This window comes from Pholcus phalangioides, unplaced genomic scaffold (genome assembly GCF_987345545.1).
Source record: "Pholcus phalangioides strain wild (caught in Gottingen) unplaced genomic scaffold, Ppha-v1.0 ptg000005l_1, whole genome shotgun sequence".
NCBI classification, from domain to species: Eukaryota; Metazoa; Arthropoda; class Arachnida; order Araneae; family Pholcidae; genus Pholcus; species Pholcus phalangioides.
The window spans coordinates 6,906,723-6,926,642 of record NW_028301598.1 but is presented as its reverse complement, the minus strand read 5'-3'; the positions used below and the strand labels follow the sequence as shown (position 1 = coordinate 6,926,642).

The 19,920-nt window shown below is 36.0% G+C and overlaps 1 protein-coding gene across 1 annotated transcript in view; it reads left to right on the top strand.

The window, feature by feature from the left end:
• LOC149085809 (uncharacterized) overlaps positions 1 to 19,702 on the top strand; it is a 56,768-nt gene extending 37,066 nt beyond the window's left edge. The window contains exons 9-13 of the mRNA XM_089232228.1: positions 231 to 284; positions 5,817 to 5,887; positions 10,006 to 10,083; positions 12,111 to 12,216; positions 18,443 to 19,702. Of these exons, the coding sequence (XP_089088354.1) occupies positions 231 to 284; positions 5,817 to 5,887; positions 10,006 to 10,083; positions 12,111 to 12,216; positions 18,443 to 19,500 (1,367 nt within the window). The 3' untranslated portion in view covers positions 19,501 to 19,702. The remainder of the gene's footprint in view (positions 1 to 230; positions 285 to 5,816; positions 5,888 to 10,005; positions 10,084 to 12,110; positions 12,217 to 18,442) is intronic.
• Positions 19,703 to 19,920: the final 218 nt, after the last annotated feature.

Sequence of the window (19,920 nt, the reverse complement as noted above, 5' to 3'; positions counted from 1 at the left end):
GTACACCAATTTTCGATGTGTGAGATTGCTTATGTGCAAAAATAATTAAAGAAGGATTTTGTAAATAAATATTTATAGTGGTGGCTTAATTATTATAAAAATACTTTTGTGTTCGAGAAGCTCTGCAGATAAGAACTTCCCTTTTGTACCATGAGAATAATTTGGTTTCGAATAAAAAGTTGTTTTTTAATGTATTTGATGGGTTAAATTCTGATTTATAATTTATTTAGATGATGGTCCTGTGGAAGAATCTCAAAACCAGAATCAGCAAACAGGAAGTAGAAGTAAGTGCTCTTTACAATCATACTGCAAAGGCTCTCAAATCATAGTGAGGCAGTTAATTCTGTACATCTAAATTTTTATTAAGGTCTGCCCAACCATAATTTGGATCCATTTCTAGGCCTTCACAAAATTCCAGATCTGAAAAACTGCATTTCACAAACTTTGATAATTTTTCCAATATTATGTAAAAAAAATCAAGAAGCCATGATGCATGCACATCTGTTTACATGTGGGGGGGGGGGCAGTGGCGTGCCAATCAGTTATGATTCTAGCCTAGGTAGGCCTCTATGGCCAGATCCTGCAACTGCAAAACCGGGAAAAATCTCGATGAAAACCTGGACATAATGCTAATTTCTTGATAAAAACCAGGGCATCTTGAAAAGTATTTCTCAGAGAAAATACAACAAACTGTACTGCAATGGGTAAAATTTCCTGTTGGTGATGAAGCCTGATCCTTGTCACATGCATACAACACTCACAGTAAATAATAATATCTATCTATAGAAGGTATTGGTGCATGCGATTTGTGCAGTTCAGTGTCAAATTGCAAATGCACAATGCAATCGAAATATTGTGCAATTACTTTGTATGGGCATAAAGTTATATTAAGATGAATAGAAAGACACTATATTGTTAATAGTGTTCGTGTTTGGACAAAGCCTGATAGAAAATATGAATTGAAAAACAATTTTGTACAACAAAGCAAGGTAGCTGCTTTAAAATCATGAAAATGTTCAGAATATTTTGAATAATATAACAAATTATGGAAAATAATTCTTTCTACGAAGGAATCCGTGATTCTTTTCACACTGTCTCACATCTCACAGGAATGGCCTTGAGTAATGAAAAAGTACCAAAAATTGGCCACTTTGTACCATTACGATGCATAACAGGGACTTTCTGTCAGAACTTGCAGCTGTGTTGTTACACTAGATCCAAAGCTAAAAAAAAGGGGGTAATTTGAACTTTTGGAACAAAACAGTTCTGCCAACTAAAAATAATTCAATTTATTTAATCCCTGATCTCAGAAAATTAAAAACCAGGACAAACAGGCATCCCGAAAAAACTTTTCGAGGCAGTGTACTTTTTAACAAAAAACCTAGACATCTGGCCACCCTATTCCAGCCCCAACTTCAATCTGACAATTGCGCTACATGTCTCAAAAGTATGCATCACAAACTGCCAGAGAACTTGACACCTTGAGAGCACCTTGTTCATGCATGTGGCCATTTAAAATTGTAGAACCTCAAACAGACAAAAACAATGGTTTCTCTGCCTCAATGATAATTTTTTGGAATGTTTACTTTGGTTATACCGTGCTTCCCAAATAATGAGTTCAGTTTTAGACATGTTTATGTACTCCTTTATAATGGTTTGTCACTTCAATGCTCCCAATATATAAAGCAGTGCCATCTTAATGCATGGCACGGGGCCTCAAGTGCAAAGGAAGCCTCATGATAATGAGACCTGGTTATGCTTTTCAAGATTAAGCAGGCATTTACAGTCACATAAGGGGCCTTAGAGAAATCAATTCACTCAGGGTCCCATGATGCTCTTGAGACAGTCCTGATATAGAAAAAAACCCAGGCAGGGCCAGGTATAATAGCTGGTATGAATATAAAAATGAAATAATTTCACCCTCTCTAATATTATTATTATTTTTTTAATTTCACAAATACAAACATGTAATACACAAATACAAACATGTGTTACACAAATACAAACATGTGTTACACAAATACAAACATGTGTTACACAAATACAAACATGTGTTACACAAATACAAACATGTGTTACACAAATACAAACATGTGTTACACAAATACAAACATGTGTTACACAAATACAAACATGTGTTACACAAATACAAACATGTGTTACACAAATACAAACATGTGTTACACAAATACAAACATGTGTTACACAAATACAAACATGTGTTACACAAATACAAATATATAATACACAAAAAAAAAAAAAAAAATGGATGCACACATATTACAAACAAACACTTTGTAGCCTCAAGGGACTGAAAAGTCCTTCCAGCAGGCCTAAAGGAATAAGCCATAAAATATTTTTTCTTTCTCTTGCAACAGCATTATTATATCTATTAGATATGTGTTCACAAATGTATTTTCGCTTATCTATATATATCTGAACATAGGCGTAAACTTATTGAAAATGTTGGGGGGGGGGGAGGCTCAGGCTGAAATAATGGAACCTCGTTTATACGACTCGTCGTATAAATGCAACAGCGGTATAACTGGAATTTTTTTCGAAAATTTCCCCCCTCCCCTTTTTTTTTACAGACGGTTCCCAAAAAAACAAATTTTTTTTAATCTGTCGTTTTGATTCAAAATATTATGCTTAGGGGCCATTCAAGTATCACGTAAGCAATTTTTTAGCCATTTTCGACCCCCTCCCCTTGTCAGCAAAATTTTGTCATCAGCTCTGCTCCTCTGAATCCTAACACAAAAATCCAAAGAGACTTACACGGGGGGGCCATGAGGGGGCAAAGGCCCCCTCCCACGATCAAAATTTTTTTTTTTTTAATGCAAAAAATATTTTTTTAATTGAGTTATTATAATCAATTTCTGTTAATTTCAATGTCATTTGAAGGCTATGTATGAACGCAAAATTTATCTTTAATAAATTCATTGTGACCTACCCTCTAAGCCAGCGGTTCCCAACCGGTGCTCCGCACCCTTGTGCACCCTCCAGGGGCTCCGTGGCCGCTCAAGGAAAATATTTAAAAAAACCAGTAAAATTAAAAAAAGTAATTACAAATATTTTTAAATAGTAGAAGTAAATTGGCCTACGTGGCTCCGCCGTAGAATTTTTCTACTTAAAAGGGCTCCACGAGTCAAAAAAAGGTTGAGAATCGCTGCTCTAAGCCATACAGTGATAAATCGTATAAAGGCCGTTGGCCCGTGGACCAAATATGGCCCCTGGGGGTTATCTGATGTGGCCTGCCCTCCTAAAACCTAATTTTGTAAAAAAAATGAACTAAGCGGCACATCTACAGATCAGTTAAGTGTCCTGTGGTACAATTCCAGAACATTTAAGTGGCCCATGGCTCATTTTCAGATCACTTAAATAACCCGGGACACAGTTCCAGAACATTTAAGCGATCCGTGACACAATTAAAGATCCCTTGAGTGACATGTGACGTAGTTTTAGAGCACTTAAGTGGCTCCCAGTACTGTTCTACATCACTCATGTTATCTGCGGCACATTCTCTGATTATTTAAGTGATGCACGGCATATAATTACGGATCACTTGAGTGATGCGTGGCACAATTCCAGAGCACTTAAGCAGCCCGGACACATTTCCAGATCACTTGGATCCGCGAAAAATTTAGAGATCACTAAAGTGGCTCTGTAGGGCACTTATCAATGGGAGGGGGGGGGGGAGGATGTTACTTCAAGTGCCCACAAACTACCGAAAGGTGTTTCTCGTTTTTCGCGCGCCGAGTAAGATGCTATTAAAAATATTTCATATTTTCATAGAGGGTGGTTGATGACGTAAGCATTATCCAAACCCCCCTCCCCCCCTTGTCATCAAAAGTCAACAAATCGGAACCCCCCCCCCCATCATAATGATAACGTAATAATTGAACGTCCCCTTAATAAGAAATATTATACTATTATAACATTACTATTGCTAAAGTCTCAAGCAATTTTACAGTATTCAGTTCAAGGTTTAACAGAAAAAAAAAATGTTTAAACCTTGTGTAAAACGTCCTATATATACACTGACGAGTCAAAAAAACTGGTTCACCTGCCTAATATCGTGTAGGGCCCCCGCCAGCCCGCAGAAGTGCCGCAACATGACGTGGCATGGACTCAACTAATGTCTGAAGTAGTGCTGGAGGTAATTGACACCATGAATCCTGCAGGGCTGTCCATAAATCCGTAGGAGTAAGAGGGGCATCTCTTCTGAACAGCACGTTGCAAGGCATCCCAGATATGTTCAATAATGTTCCTGTCTGGGGATTCAGGTGGCCAGCGGAAGTGTCTAAAGTCAGAAGAGTGTTCCTGGAGCCACATTGTAGCAATTCTGGACGTGTGGGGTGTCACATTGTCCTGCTGAAATTGTCCAAGTCCGTCAGAATGCACAATGGACATGAATGGGTGCAGGTGATCAGACAGGATGCTTACGTACCTGTCACCTGTCAGAGTCGTATCAGGGGTCCCATATCACGCCAACTGCACACGCCCCATACCATCACAGAGCCTCCACCAGCTTGAACAGTCCCCTGTTGACATGTAGGGTCCATGGATTCATGAGGTTGTCTCCATACCCGTACACGTCCATCAGCTTGAAGCAATTGGAACCGAGACTCGTCAGACCAGGCAACATGTTTCCAGTCCTCAACAGTCCAATGTCGGTGTTGTCTGGCCCAGGTGAGGCGTAAAGCTTTGTGTCGTGCAGTCATCAAGAGTACACAAGTGGGCCTTGTGTACAAAAAGCCGGTCAAAGATCTCAGCAGGCTAGAAGCCCTTTTCCAGTATGTGGGAGTCCATAGCCCTGCCTGTATCCCCCCCCCCCTGGGAAACACACCACTAGATGCTACGGACGGGCTGTAACTATAGAAGTGCAGATCATTTTATTGTCGGTAGGGGGGGAAGCATCGAAATGCCTCCTTGAGATCAACTGTGATGCCGCAAGATATTTAAAATTTCTAACAGTGCTGTGAATGTAAACAGGGTATATAACCCCCCCCCCCTTTTTTTGCGGTCACCGGCGGGACAAAAAGAAATTCGTCTGTAAAAAAGAATTGACCGAGAAAGGGGGAGCCCTATTTAAAACCTTGAGAATAATTCTTCATTTTGAAATAAACACAATTTTTTGAATAACATAAGTAAGAAATACTACATACTTTTTAGAAAAATTCCCCAATTTAATTTACAATGGAACATAGAAAAAATTACAGTATTTTCCGATAAATAGGTCGCATCCTGTAAAATGGCGGAAAAAAGTTTTTGTGAAAAAATCGTCACGTTTTCTTTTTATACGTCACAGCTGTAAAGGCCGAAACACACTACTGACGTGACGTAATTATTCGGAATGTAGGTGTGGAAAACGTATAAATGCGATTTTTTTTTTTTTGTGGTGGGGGGTGGGGGGTGGTATTGAGCCAGCTCTCCAAAATTAATAAGGGAGGGGGAATTCTTGATCCCATGTTTTACACCTGTGGTTGCTTGGCTTGAGGTTTATGTTCATAATTTTCTTTGTGGATAAACTATAGAAAGAGCTCAAACCCATACTACAAAATACTGAGTGATCAACCTTTGCTCTGGTTAAATAATTACACTTTTTATAATGGAAAATAATTTCAACCAAGAGATGAGAACTATCTAACACAGTTTTGAAGAATTAATTTTTTTTCAAAAATTCATTAATTCTCTTTTCATTTAATGAAATCCATATTGAATAAACCTAAGTAAATCAAATTTTATGTATTTACAGGTATCGTATGACAACCTAAACAGTTTTAAAATGATAACAGCCATTTTCTTTTCATTTTCAGTTCAGTATGATTGTGACAAGCTCATAGATTATCCGGGTTTCAATGTACCATTGCCACCAAATTATGTGGATGTAAGTGTGTATATTAATTAAAGATTTTTGACATAGAGTAGATCATAGATAAAAACAACCATTTTTTTTTTTTTTTTTTGATTGAAATTCATCCCTATAAATTTTAGAAAAGGGGGCCATTCAAGTATTATGTCAGCAGATTTTTGCCTTTTTTGCCCTCCCTGTCAGCGAAACTCTAACCCTCTCCCCCCTTGTCAGCAAAATTTTGTCAGCTCGGCCTCCCCCAACTTATATTGGGATCAGAGATGTATTCAGGAGGTGGGGCACGAGCTCCCCTGTGCGCACCCCAGACGATCAAAAGTGTATTTATGATGCAAAAAAATGTTTTTTAAATTAAAATATGGAAAAAATACCTTAAAATGTTATTATAATCTGTTTGAAGGCTAAGAACTAAAAAAGAATTTCATTCAAGATATTCATTACACCCACTCCCCTAAGCCTTTTGTGCCCCACAATCCTGCGTATGCCTCTGATTGGGGTTGTCCTTCAATAATATAGAGTGGCAGGGCAAAATTAGACAATTCCCCCCATTAACCATGCGCACCCTCTGTGAACACCCCCCCCCCCCACAGCTCCTTGTTCAAGGAGCATGTATCCGCTTATGTGCAAGAGTCAGCAAATCATTCAAGGACAATGAATGCGCCGCACTGAGTGGATACAAAACCATTTAACTGACCCCCCTCCATATCTGAGAGGTCTACTAGCCATTAGGAATATTTCATATTTTTATAAAGGGCGGTTGATGACATAAGCAGTGGTCAAACCCCACTTCCCCCTTATCAAAAGCCAGCAAATTCGAACCCCACCCCCCCTTACCCCATCAATGCTGATGTAATACTAGAATGGTCCCAATGACATAAGAAGAGCAAAAAAAAATGTGCAGTGGCATGTTTTAACCAACATATTTATGCATTTCCAGTTTTTGTGAGAATTGTTAAAATCTACATCTGTATGGTATTCAAATTAAATCAAAGAAATCGCCTTTCGTATCAAAAGGGAAGCTTTAACCTTCTTGGTTCACCCTCATAAAAAAATTATTGAAAAGAACTTTTTTTTTTATAAAAATAGATGTAAATTCAAACAGTGCTGTTATCATATTTTTCATTGAAAAAATACACCAACGCACAATAATTTAATTAAAGTGGAATTCTTTTAGCTAGATTCTTCCGGCTAGAATAGTTAATTAAGAGTAAAATATACAGTTTGTTTTGATTTTAATATTATCTGTAAACAGATAAAATCTTACTTTACAAAGTTGAATGCTTTTTACCTTGAATTTTATTTCTGATTCCCTCAATTTGGTGTGATTTTATAAATCTTTGAACAAGTAAAATTTCAGCAGCCCTCAAAAAATGACACTCTGACAAGGAATCAACTCTTTTTAGATCAAAAAGTGCCATACTTATGTAGCCATATTTTGTACTGAAATGACTCTAAAAGATATTTCTAAAATAGCAAAAGAAATTTGTGTACCGGATTTTTTAACCATGTATTTGCCATGTATATCCAAATATATATGGAATCACATAGAGGGTTAATTTTTTCTTCACCAAAAAGCAGTCATATTGAAAGAACGTGCAATTTCAGCATTGGCACAATGATGATTTACCAGTTTATTGGGATTTCAGTTTTGGTTGTATGAGAATGTTTTTCTCTGCATGTGTTTAAAAAAATCCTCGCAATAATGAGTTATATTTAGCATAAGATCTTACATATAATTTACGGAAGCAAATTTTGCTACTTTCTGAAAAAAATGGCATCATATAGCCTTCAAAGGCATATAATGCTATATGTGAATTACATTCGTTAATAATGAAATCTGAAGGAATGGAGAAGATTGTCACATTTTTGTAGAAAAAATATTAATTTTTTATTCGCATGCATATATATCATCTATAAATCATTGAAAAAATATTTTTGTACTTAATTGAATTTTAAAATATTAATTTCCATTCTGCCCCCCCCCCCCCAGAAAAAACAGAAGCTGCAGAAATATATTACACAGCGATATATTATCCTCACTAAGGAGTTACATATAATCTGCCTATACATTTTGACTCTACAGGAAAATAAAATTCTAGCTTTGTGAGGTGCCCCTCATCCTCATTATACTTGTTAAGTTCATCTCAAACAGATTCAGGTTATGAAGGTTTCAACAGCTGACTGATGCAAACATAAATCCCAGAATAAAAATGTAACTGCTTTTGTGGGGAATCGAACCCATGGCTTCTCACTTATCTGATTGAGCGTGTGCTAAACTTTGTTCCTTCTAACTTCAGTCCGAATGTTAACAAAAGCAGATGTATGATACTCAAAATGACTCTTACAGTACAACACTGCCAAAAATATAGTCCTTTGCTCCCCATATCATAAAATACCTGACAATGTTTATTTTTTATTTATTCCGTATTATTTGAAAGTTATCTGGAACATGGAAATTTTTTTTTAAAGATCGGTCAAAGCATTTTTGCTGCTATGTCTTCAGGGTGGGTGTTGACAGGATATGCCTTTCTCACTCAAACATTACTGTCTCTTTTTAATGGAAGTTTGGTTTTTATTATTATTCGCAAATAGATTTGATATACACTTGTATACCCTTTAAGAGTTCTTGAAAAGGAGCTTTCTTTAGGGTTTCGTGACAAATGAAATTTGCGTGTATCTAGTTTGGCAGAGCCATTTGAAAATTCTTTGCAGCTGTTCGCGACTCCTATTATAAACAACAAGGATTTGTTGCTGTTATTTTCTTTTTTTTCACCCACAAGATTTGACATATACTGCACGGGAAGGGTGGTCAGTTATCATGGTGAATGTACGCATTTCCAAAGACTTCACAGTTCAGTTTGAGCAGCTTGTTGGGAGGCAGTAATACTGGTTTCATCGAAGGTGGTAAGCCGAAAAGGTCTGAGGTTTTTCATGAACACATGAATGTAAAGTTTTGAAAATCTGGTTCAAAAGTGTACTGCTCATTTTCAATTCAGTTAGCCGGATTGTGACAGACACTATAGATCCACTATGGAGTGGCCTGTGAGAAAGTCTGGCCTGGGGGGACCCCACTAAAGATATCAGTCTAGGAGCTCCTGCTGCTGGATGTTGGGTCATAGCTTGCAACGTACGTGCAAATAAAAAAATCTGTTTTGACAGAAACAGGATATCAACAACAGGTTGAAGTACACAAACAAAATACTGGATGACTCTTTCATAAAATTTGAACTGCTACAGCCTGTGGATAATTACGAAATATTTAAATATACAGACCCCTCAAGAAAAATTGAAAGTGGCAACGCAACGGCAAGTTGTTCATAATTTGTTTTGTGTTATAATCAGCAGCATATCCCACCCAGGAAAATCATATGCAGTAAATTAGCTCATAAACGAAATTGTAGAATTTGAGAAAAAAAAAGTAAGAATAAATGAGGATTTCTCAGTATCTGTGATAAAATAGGGGCTCACAAACTTTGTTAACGACCATGGCCCCCACATCCTGCCACAAGACCCCCTAGACCAGGATCTTTGACTGGAAACTTGTAGCATGAAAAAACAAAACTTCAAACAGGGAAGGGTACATAGTCGTTGTGAATGGTGCCATTGCATATTCTGCTTGCAGTTGCGTTTCAGTGCCAATTTTCTTCCCATTTTACTATGTTTGTTTGGGTTTTTTGTGCAGAAAATGTGTAACACTGTCTAAAATAGTGGTTTGACCTCTACCTTTGCCAGAATTTATATATGAGAAAAAATTTTGTTTAATTGGAGAAATTATTGTATCGGGGTCCAACTGTAAGTATTAACTTGAGTCAACATCAGTGGTTCCCACCTGAGGGCTCTGTCTGCACTTTCCAAGGGCTCCACTGCTGCTCCAGGAAAATAAAATAAATCAGTAAAATTTAGTAGTTTTTATAAATTAAAAAAAAAAACCTTAGTGGCTCCCCAATAATTGATTCTAAGAAAGTGTTCCACAAGTCAAAAAGGTTGGTAACTGCTGGTGTAGATATATTATGTGCACCACAAAAAAAATCTGATCACTTATTCTGTGGTGATCAAAATTAGATTTCTTCCCCCATTGCTTCTTTGCACATTTTTTTGATAATGCACGATTTATTTATTTTTTATTTTTGTTTCAGGAGTCTGATCAATTAGGCTTACCTCCATTTCAACAAAGCCAATCACGTTCATTGATGGAGAGCAGTGTCGAAAAATCTGTGAGTTCTTAAAAAACTATGAATTGAGAACATTGTAAACACTGTTTAATGTGATCGGTTATATTGACTTAACTTCACATTTGTAGGCTAAATTATTGTGGTTGAAACTCTCATCAGAATTATTTTGAGCAAAGAATGGAGTTATGTTTTGCTTTTTGCCCTAATAAGCTGAATGTTTTTTTGGAATTATTTAAAAGCCAATTTTTTAAATCTGCTGTAAATTGCAAGCTGTTGCTTAATTTAATTAGCTCTTGTCATAATCTATCAAAAAATTAAATAAGAAATTTGTAATTAATGTAATTAATCTAATTGAAAATGTAATAAGTAGTAGAAACTTTTTTCATAAAATTCCATATTGCATTATCAATATTGGTATATTCATTTTTTTGGCCTATTGTATGTTTTTCTCATGTTTATGCAAATTTTAAAACTGCTTGTTGAATTGCCAGAATTTTCATTCTTTGCTAAATTTTCCAAGTAATGGCTAACATATAAAAGAATGCCAGATTTTTCTAGCTTCTCTTATGAATTGTATTTAATTGCAATGTGTGAAAAATAAACTGTTGATAGGCCTCAGACTATCACAGGATCAGTAGTCTTTTCCTATAGCATTTACCATCTAAACTTCAAAATATAGAAGCCAGTTGGCAGCTCTAGCCATAACATGAAATCAGTGCAACTCTCTGTCAACATAAATATGTTTAGGGGGGCCACACACAACTCTCAGAACACACATTTCAGCATGTACCGATTCGTTAGAAATTCCCTAGAGGAATGTGAACGAGGTGCATGTACGGTTAAGTAGCACAGTCAAACCTCTCTACCTAGAAACTGGCAGAACTGAAAAAAAAATTGAGATAGAGTTTTCAAGAAACTGTTTTTTGTTTAAGAAGGGGGAAAAACATGCCAAAAATGGCTAAATTGGATTGACCACGTTGGAAATATTGTACTATATTTTACTACATACTAATGAAATTATTAGTTCAGTTACACTATATCCAAATTCACTAAAATGCGTTAAATTTTTTATTATTCCATTAAATATTTATTTTCACGTACCTTATTTGAAATAATCCATAATCTTATATTGATGCATATTGGTCATTTTTTTATCTTGAGCCTTCCTAATGTCATCTATGCTAGCAAGAATTGTAAATATTTTGGACCCTGTCTTATTCAATTTGCTCCAAAAAATGACGCAGTGCTTTTATAGGATGTTTGGCATTTTTCACTGTTACTTTTACTAGATCCTCTGAATCATCTTTCACTGTATTTTCATCGCACTCCTGAGTTGGCCGTACATTCAGCAATAATTTTAGTATCAGTTAAGGTGCTGTAAGTTTGTAGTGAAACACTGTGTCCACAAAATTAGAAAATGAAATTTATAGATTTAAATGTTTATTGGTAATGCCCCCAATGTTCTGATATTGTATCCTCAGTATTGTTCTGAGAATCGTTGAAATTTGAGTGAAAGATCTGAGCCTTCATCACTGAGATGACTGCTTCCAAACCCTATTTTCTTGATGCAATTTTGAATTACCTGTTGGCTGGCTTTTTGCCATGCTAGGAAAATAAAGCCATTCACACACACCAATCATGATACCCGCCTTTGATTGACAAGATCCATCAACACAATGGGTTACAATAAAAATAAAAATTTATTATCAGTTTCTTCCCCATCTGTAAAAGAAGCCAGATTTACGTGAAATAGTAATTTCAGTGTTTCCTTTTTCTATCACCATATCGTGGCTTGGTCTTTGAGATGGTTTTTTTCCAAAAATACTTTGAGACAGAGGGTAAAATCCATTGGTTAAGAACAGTAAGGGTAGGATTTTTTCTTTTTTTTTTAGATATAGAGGTTTTCGAGAAAGAGAGGTTTGACTAGTAACTTTTTCTATAAAATTTCATATTGCATTATAGATTCTCAACAACACAAGGATTTTTTTCATTTAGATTATGTTTGATGTTGCCTGAGTTTTAGAACTGGTGTAGCTATCTCTGATCTGATGTATAATAATTCATTTTAGGTTGTCAGGCCAAAACGTAGGAAAGAACTAGAAGCTGAGTCATGTCAGAAACCTACCACGATCATTCGCGCTGATGAAGACATGGAAGTTGTTGATGAATGTTCAGGTAAAAGAGTTGGATTCTCATTTTATTGTGATCCATAAATTTTAGAATTTTGATGTGTCAAACCCACCGATGAATAATAATGAATGTTCTTTCATGCTTTTTGGCTGCAATGATTACAAATTTTCACACAAGGTTTCAGTTGCTTAAATGGTTGACATCTCAGGAGATTGGGCATCCATTATTCTTAAAGATTCTTGTCAGTTGAGTGAGTGTAATTTTGAGTAGATATTCTCTGTCAAAGCAAGTGTCACAAGCATTTTACAACCATGGTGTGGCGATCAAATCATGATTTAAATCACTTGATTTTTTTAAAAAATTGTTGATTTAAACCGCAAAATCCCAATTTCATTTTCACTTTATTTAACTTCAATGATATTGAAGTTAAAGACAACCACTTATGGTATGTGTGTTATTTAAATACTGTAAAGTTACGAAGTATACAGATGACTGGATACCAAGTGAAGATAATTGGAAAGAAAAGTCTGTTCCTGTGTGAGGAATCAAACCACCAACCTCACACTTTCCGAGTGTGTGCTCTACCATTAAGCTACAGAGGACAGATATTTCTTTCCTAAGAATACTGTGTTCCTTAGGGACTGTGCATCGCTATCAGGAGGCTAATTTTGTTACAAGTTTCTGCTGAGTTGGGAGGCTGTCTTTTGTTCAGTCCTGTTCAGCGCAAAGGAATACTGTGTTCTTAATAAAGAAATGTCTGTCCTCTGTACCTTAATGGTAGAGCACACACCTATGAAGTGTGAAGTTGGTGGTAGTTTGATTCCCCCACAGGGGAATGTGACTTTTCTTTCCAATTATCTTCACTTGGTATAGTCCACCGATCACGAGAAGAACACGTTAGACGATTCGATTATTTACTTTTAGGTAAAGCAACTGCCTATTGAGAATAGCGCATTAGCAACGCTGCTTTCCTGTTTGGCATCTCTAGCACTATTTTGGCCTCCTAGAAATTCCACTAAATGCACCACGGCAGTGCTCTCGATAAAGTTGTCATCGCAGTGTTTTTGTTGCATAAACACCGGCTGTTTGACAGTGTCGTCTTAAGGCATTGTCGCATTAGATTCACAAAAATAAGATCTGGTTGAAATTTTCCAGAATTTACATGGTAGGGGCCTCAGAAAAATCACTTGGTCCAGGAAAGCCTGTGATGCTCTTAAGACGGCCCGGCTACTCAAGCACTTACGCCACATTATTTTAATACAAAAAATGTATTTTTTATATATAAGAAGAAAGAAGGGATTGAAAACTCTAGCCTTTTTTTAATAATCAGTTCCATGTATCAAGCTGAAGCCGAATACTGCTCATATAAAACATTTCCCACCACGGCCCCCAGAAGGATGGGCTACTATACTGCACACCAACTCTGGTCATATATCACCATACGGTAATTTCCAACCAGTGGAGTTGGGTGGGAAATGAAGGCTCCATCCATCAGTGGTCGTTCTAGGCTCAGTAGGTAAAGAACTTGCTTCGAATGTTCTATGCCCGCATTTGAACCCATGGACCTTGATGGTAACATTCGTAGTGGCAGACGAGCAGAAGACGAAGGATGGGCTGACAAAATCCAGCCTATAGGAGAATTCTTATAATTTTCTTTTTTTTTTCCACACTGTAAATTCAGAATGGATGGCCGGTGAGAGATCCCAGCCAGGATCCCTGCTGCAGCATGAGAGGACCATTATTCTGATCCCCTTAAGCATGGCCTTCCACATCTTGCAGCCGGGTTCTCAGATTGGAATCTTCAACGGGTCACTCTAAAATGAATTTATAGTTGTAAAAAATGATTAGAATCATCCAGGGACCCAGGACTGGGTCCCTGTCAGCCCTGCCTTTGGGAGGACATGCCCTTAAGGTGGCTGCAGACGTAACTGCAAACTTGACAAGCAGGCATGCTCAATCTTTTTATTTGTCACTACTGCATTTGTCACCTATTTAAAAAGCCCATATGAGTAGCTTCTGTCGAGAAAGTAAAAAAAGACGATGATATATGGCTATGAGAGAAGGTAAACAGAAGAAGAATGGCTAATTGCTAGCGGGTGGCATTCTCTTGCTGCGGTATAGAAATTAAACCGAAGAAAATGCCATATAATTTACAGTAGTAATAAATTATTATTATATTAATAATACTCCTTTTGCATTAAATTATTAATTTAAAGTAATTTAACAATTAATTTATTTTATTATTTTAGGAATTTAATTACTAATTTAAAGTAATTTTGCACCCTTTATTACTAAATGATCACTACTCCCTTCGAATTTTTTTCTGTATCAAATATTTTAGTTCAAAATATTGAATTTAATAAAAATTCAAATTTTTTAAATTAAAAAATGTACTTTACTTCTAAAATTTATAACAATTTTCGAGTACATCTTTTGACAAACGGCAACACAAAAAGTGCAGCTCACTCAAGCGTGAAAACTGACAGTTCACTGAAGCGTGAGGAATACCCGCATACAGAGATTTGCGCCAAGACAGCCTTTACTGGCAACCCAGGATAATTTTTATCCTTTCCCCGCACCGAAATGGACCCTCTCCAGAGGGGGGGAGGGGGTTTTGCTTAACTCTTCTCGCGATCTGAGGACCATATCCAGTCATCTGTACTTCATGCAATTAACGGAGAGGTTTATCGTTTTGTTTACTGTAAAGTTGCCGATTAAAAGAAATATAGAAGACCTTGTACATATAGACCCAAACCTAATCCTTAGATACAGTGTGGAAAGACGGTTTTCTATTCTAGATTTTGTGCATGGAGGAAACTTCAGAAAAATATATGGCGCTAAATTTAGATATAACTGGAATAAGCATTTGCAATGCATGGGATACAATACATGGGTTCCCTGATCAAAAAATAGAGAAATTAGTTGTATAAAGTCTTGAATTCTATGCCCCTAATTGCAGATTTTAAATAATAGATGTAACAACATAAAAATCATTGGACTTTTTCACTTTTTGTATTAAAATTTTGAGTTTGCTTGTTTTTCTACCAAAATAATTTAATCTGTGAAAGAATAAAAATGTGTAAATTATTAAACAACATCATGCAACATCAGTCAATTATAAACAAGCATCATGTGTTTCACATGATGATAAATGCACCCATCAATTGTGCAAAAAACAATCTTGTCAATAGAATATGTTTTTCATTTGGTTGATGTTGAATGACCTTTTGGTTGTACACCGAGTGAATTGAGAAACCTTGCACCACACACACACATAATACGTGGTACTGAATGGCTAGATCCCAGGCAAAAAACTGTCTGGCAACAATGGTTTAAGGGCCTCAACAATCACTTTCCGAACGTTTACTTTGGTTACCGTGGTTCCCTAGCAATGCGTTTAAAACGTGTATATGCCTTTACAATGGTTTGTCATTTCTTCAACGCTGTCAGTATATGTATAATATTTATGCCTTTATAATGGTTTGCCACTTTATTCAATCCTCCCAGTAATGAGAGCTTTTTGAATAGACGCCATCATCAGCATCACTTTGATGGTAAGGCAAAGGGTGATCCCCTATAGAAATCAATGTTAAAATTGCCGATTTTAATGTAGAAATGAGGAAATTTGGTTGGGTTTTCTGTCACATCAATGATTTTAAAAATTGTATTAAATACTCGATTTTTGAAATATTGAGTTCGCTTAGAGATATACGAAGCCCAGGAGTTTAAATATGAAGCAATTAGCCGGAACTACTTTCGAGTTGGATATCCATGCATTGATTTCAACTTTTTATTTATATCTTCTCAAGCATGAAAATTAATGTCTCCGTATTGTCTTTTGATATTGAACTGCATAAATTCATGTGGGTTAGAATATTTTAAAATTAATTATGGGTCCGTAAAGTACATCGAAAAAATTCCACAGCTTTAATTAAGCATTTTTTGAAGCAGAAACAGGCAGAGATGGATAACTTGAAGTTCAAAAAGGGGGGGAGGGATCGAAATACCTAGCACCCTTTAAAAAAAGAAAAAAAAAATATTTTTTTTACGTTACTTTAAATCTAGATTTGTTTATTTCATGAGTCGTGCAGGAAGTCGCCATATTGGTGAACTTGGACACGGTTTGCATGTCCCTCAAAGAAAGAGGGAGATATCAGGTGATCCAAAAAAGCCTCATTGAAAAAAACCTGGGCAACGCCGGGTATTATATCTAGTTAAAGATAAATTTTGAGTTCATAGCCTTCAAATAATCTTGAAATTAACAGAAATTGATTACAACAACATATAAAGGTATTTTCTTCCGAAATTTCAATTAAAAAATATTTTTATACATTAAAAAATAAATTTTTGATCGTTGGGGGCGGGATATTAGCCCTCCTATTCCCCCTCCCACCTGTGTACGTTTGATACCACCAATATGCATTAGGATTTAGAGGGGCAGAGCTGATGACAAAATTTTGCTGACAAGGGGGGGGGGTCATAGTTGCTGACTTTTGCTGACAAGGGGGAGAGGGGGTCAAAAATATCTAAAAATTTCTTACGTAATACTTGAACGGCCCCTTGACAAATCAAAAACATTTAGACACCAGCAAAATTTCTAAGGAGCCAATCATGGTTTTTTTTGTTCACGGAAAATGATCCTGAATAATATTTTTCCAATTTTTTCGGGACTTGATAAGTTGCTTCCATGCTAAGAGACATACTGTAATGAAATCAGAAAATTTTGTGTCCTCCTTTGGCTCCAAAATTTAACAATCACATATAGAAAATTTCAGGCACCAATACTGATATTCTAGTTTTCATAGCAACCTGGCGATTGGGATTTGTCAAAGCCTTGATATATTCAACAATATAAGTATGAGCACACTAAACAAATGCTGTCAATGCTCATTATAACAACCCCTTCGTTCCACAGAAAACAGATGTTATATAGGATGTTTTTACAAAAAATTGTATATCATGTTGATGGACTCAAAAAAAAATCTTTCATTTTGTTATAATCTTACCATAAATATGCAATGATTCTGATATTTTAGCTTTAAATTTCAACTTCTGCCAAAACTTAAAACTTTCAATTTCAGATCTAAAGATATGGCATTCCGTTTATTTAAAACAGCTATGTAGAATGAATAATTTTTGGCGTGACAACATTTAGCAAACAATTTAGAATGAGATTTAAAAAAACCAACCATGTGGGAAGTGGGATTAAGCCACCATAAGAGAAAATAAAACAAAATGGGGGAGGGAAGCAACACCATCCAGTCGACTTGCATCAGCACAGTGCACCCTGCTATGATTCACCCCATTTCCAGTGATGGTGCTTGTTAACTACCGGGTTTATCGTAGAAGTGACAACGCTTTATCTTTAAACAACCTATTTTTCATACCTTTTCTCCTCTTCAAGTATCAAAGGTCAAAAAAGTCACTCACCAACAGATTTTTTCCATATGTTTGCAAAGAAAAACAAAAAACAAAAATGTAAGCTGAGATGGCTTTGGTCATTGTAATGGATTGAATGATATTTATACTGGTCATTATATTGGATAAAAATAACATGGTGGAAACGGGGAAAATATTTGGAACCTGTCATACCAATCATTATAATGGAATGGTCACTAGAATGGTTGGTGTTATAATGAGTGTTGACTGTGTTGAATAAAATTCTCAAGTGATGAGTATTTGAAATTAACGGAAGATTGAAATAATTTTGGAATAAATAAAAAATTTCAGTATCCATGAAAAATAATGCCATAATTGATGAATTAAATGATTGAAAATTAATGAAAGAAATTATAAAAAATATTAATGAGAGAAACAATTACATAATTTATAAAAATTGTAATTGTATGCAAGCTATGTGCATTCCCATGATCACAGTGCTGGACCAATTATTTATTCTTTTTTTTTTTAATTATTTACTTTATCTTCAATTAATTTATTTTTATTTTATTTCAATTACACATGAGATCATTACATAATTTTGCACATTATGGCAATTGAATCTTTATTATGCGGAAACCTGTTTTCAATGGAAAAAATCTCATTCTCTGGTGATTCTGTTGGAGGCAGATTTTGCTGTATTTGAATATTAGTTCCAATCTGATGTTTCTCATCTGTGTGACTGCATATTATTAATTTTTACATTGTCATCTACTTTAACCAGCAGCTAGATTTGATAGGTTAAATTTTGGAATTTTTTTTTTTTTTAATTTGGTTAAGCATGGTATTTGTACTTATTATGAATTAAAATAAGACTTTTTTTCATGTATAGATGATTGTGAAATTGTTGAAGAAACAAAGACTTCAAAACTGGACTTCATTCCCCCACTTCCAGCCGAAGATGGGTACTCTTCTCTATTGCTCTCACTTCCAGCCGAAGATGGACACTTTTCTCCATTGCCTCCACTTCCGGCCGAAGATGGGTACTCTTCTCCATTGCCTCCACTTCCGGCCGAAGAGGGGTACTCCTCTCCATTGCCGCCTCTTCCCCCTACACCTCCTCTGCCTCCTCTTCCCCCTACACCTCCACCACCTACAACACCTCCTCCCGATTTTCCTGCTCCTATCCCTTCCGCAATGTCCATAGTATTTGCTGAGAGTCTGGAAGATGCATCGTTATCTTCTACGAATAGTGTCACAGAGGTAGTACAGCCTGTAGTGACGTTAGATTCAAAGAACTTAGAACTTATAAAGAATAATATGTCTAGCAGTTCTGGTACTGTTATTGGTGATAATCTTCTGGCATCATGCACACCCCTTTCTTCAGAATCAATAGAATGCATTGATTCCAGTTCACTACCCTCGTTCCCATGTTCTACATCATCGGATCATAATGAAGAGATTGCGAAGCTAGACTTCAAAATCCCATCTAAAACAGGCAAGGAGCTGAATTTTATTGAAAGATTGGAATCAGTGGATCAACCGTTCAGAGACTCTCCGTCATTAGATGAGTTAGAAGAGAAAAAAAGGCTCATTATGTTAGCTCTAACAAATGCTGTTGACGAGGATGATGCAGAAATTAAAAATTTCTCATCTCCGGGAGAGCACAGTGCAGAAAGTGCAGAAACTTCTGCAACAATTAACGAAAGCTGTCAGATTGAAGAAAGTGCCAATTCATCTAGGAGCTTGGAATCAGCTTCTTCATTTCTTGGGTCTCCCGTGGTTCCTGCGTTTACCACATTCAGGCGATTGCCAAACTTTGAGAAATTTGGTGAGGGCATACAAGACCATCTACCTTATGAAAACATTCCAAACAGCACCGGGACTTACGAGCAAATGAAATTAGTACTCAAAGAAGTCAAAGAAAAAATGGCTCGGCTTAAAGAATGAAGATGATACAATATTGAACATCAGTCCTAGCATGTTCGAGATCTAGGTAACATCACTGCTTCTTTCACATTCACAGAAGCTACGATTAAATCAAATTGACAAGTTGATTTAACATCTGTTATTTAAAGAAAATCTCATCAAAAATTTGACATTGTTTTAATTGCAAATTAAAGAGATATAACAAACACCTTTTTATTTTAAACCACTGTTCACATTGATTCTTTTTTTTTTAATCTGGTGTGGGGTTTTTCTGTGAAATTTAATTGCATATCCTTTATGCGACTCGTACTGTTTTACAAATATTTTTAGATTTTATCATATCATAGATTATTACTTACATTTTTGAGATCAGACCAAAAGCTACAATAAAAACTGATTCTGAGTGGTTTGCCAAACCAGAAATTCGTGATAACCCCCTCC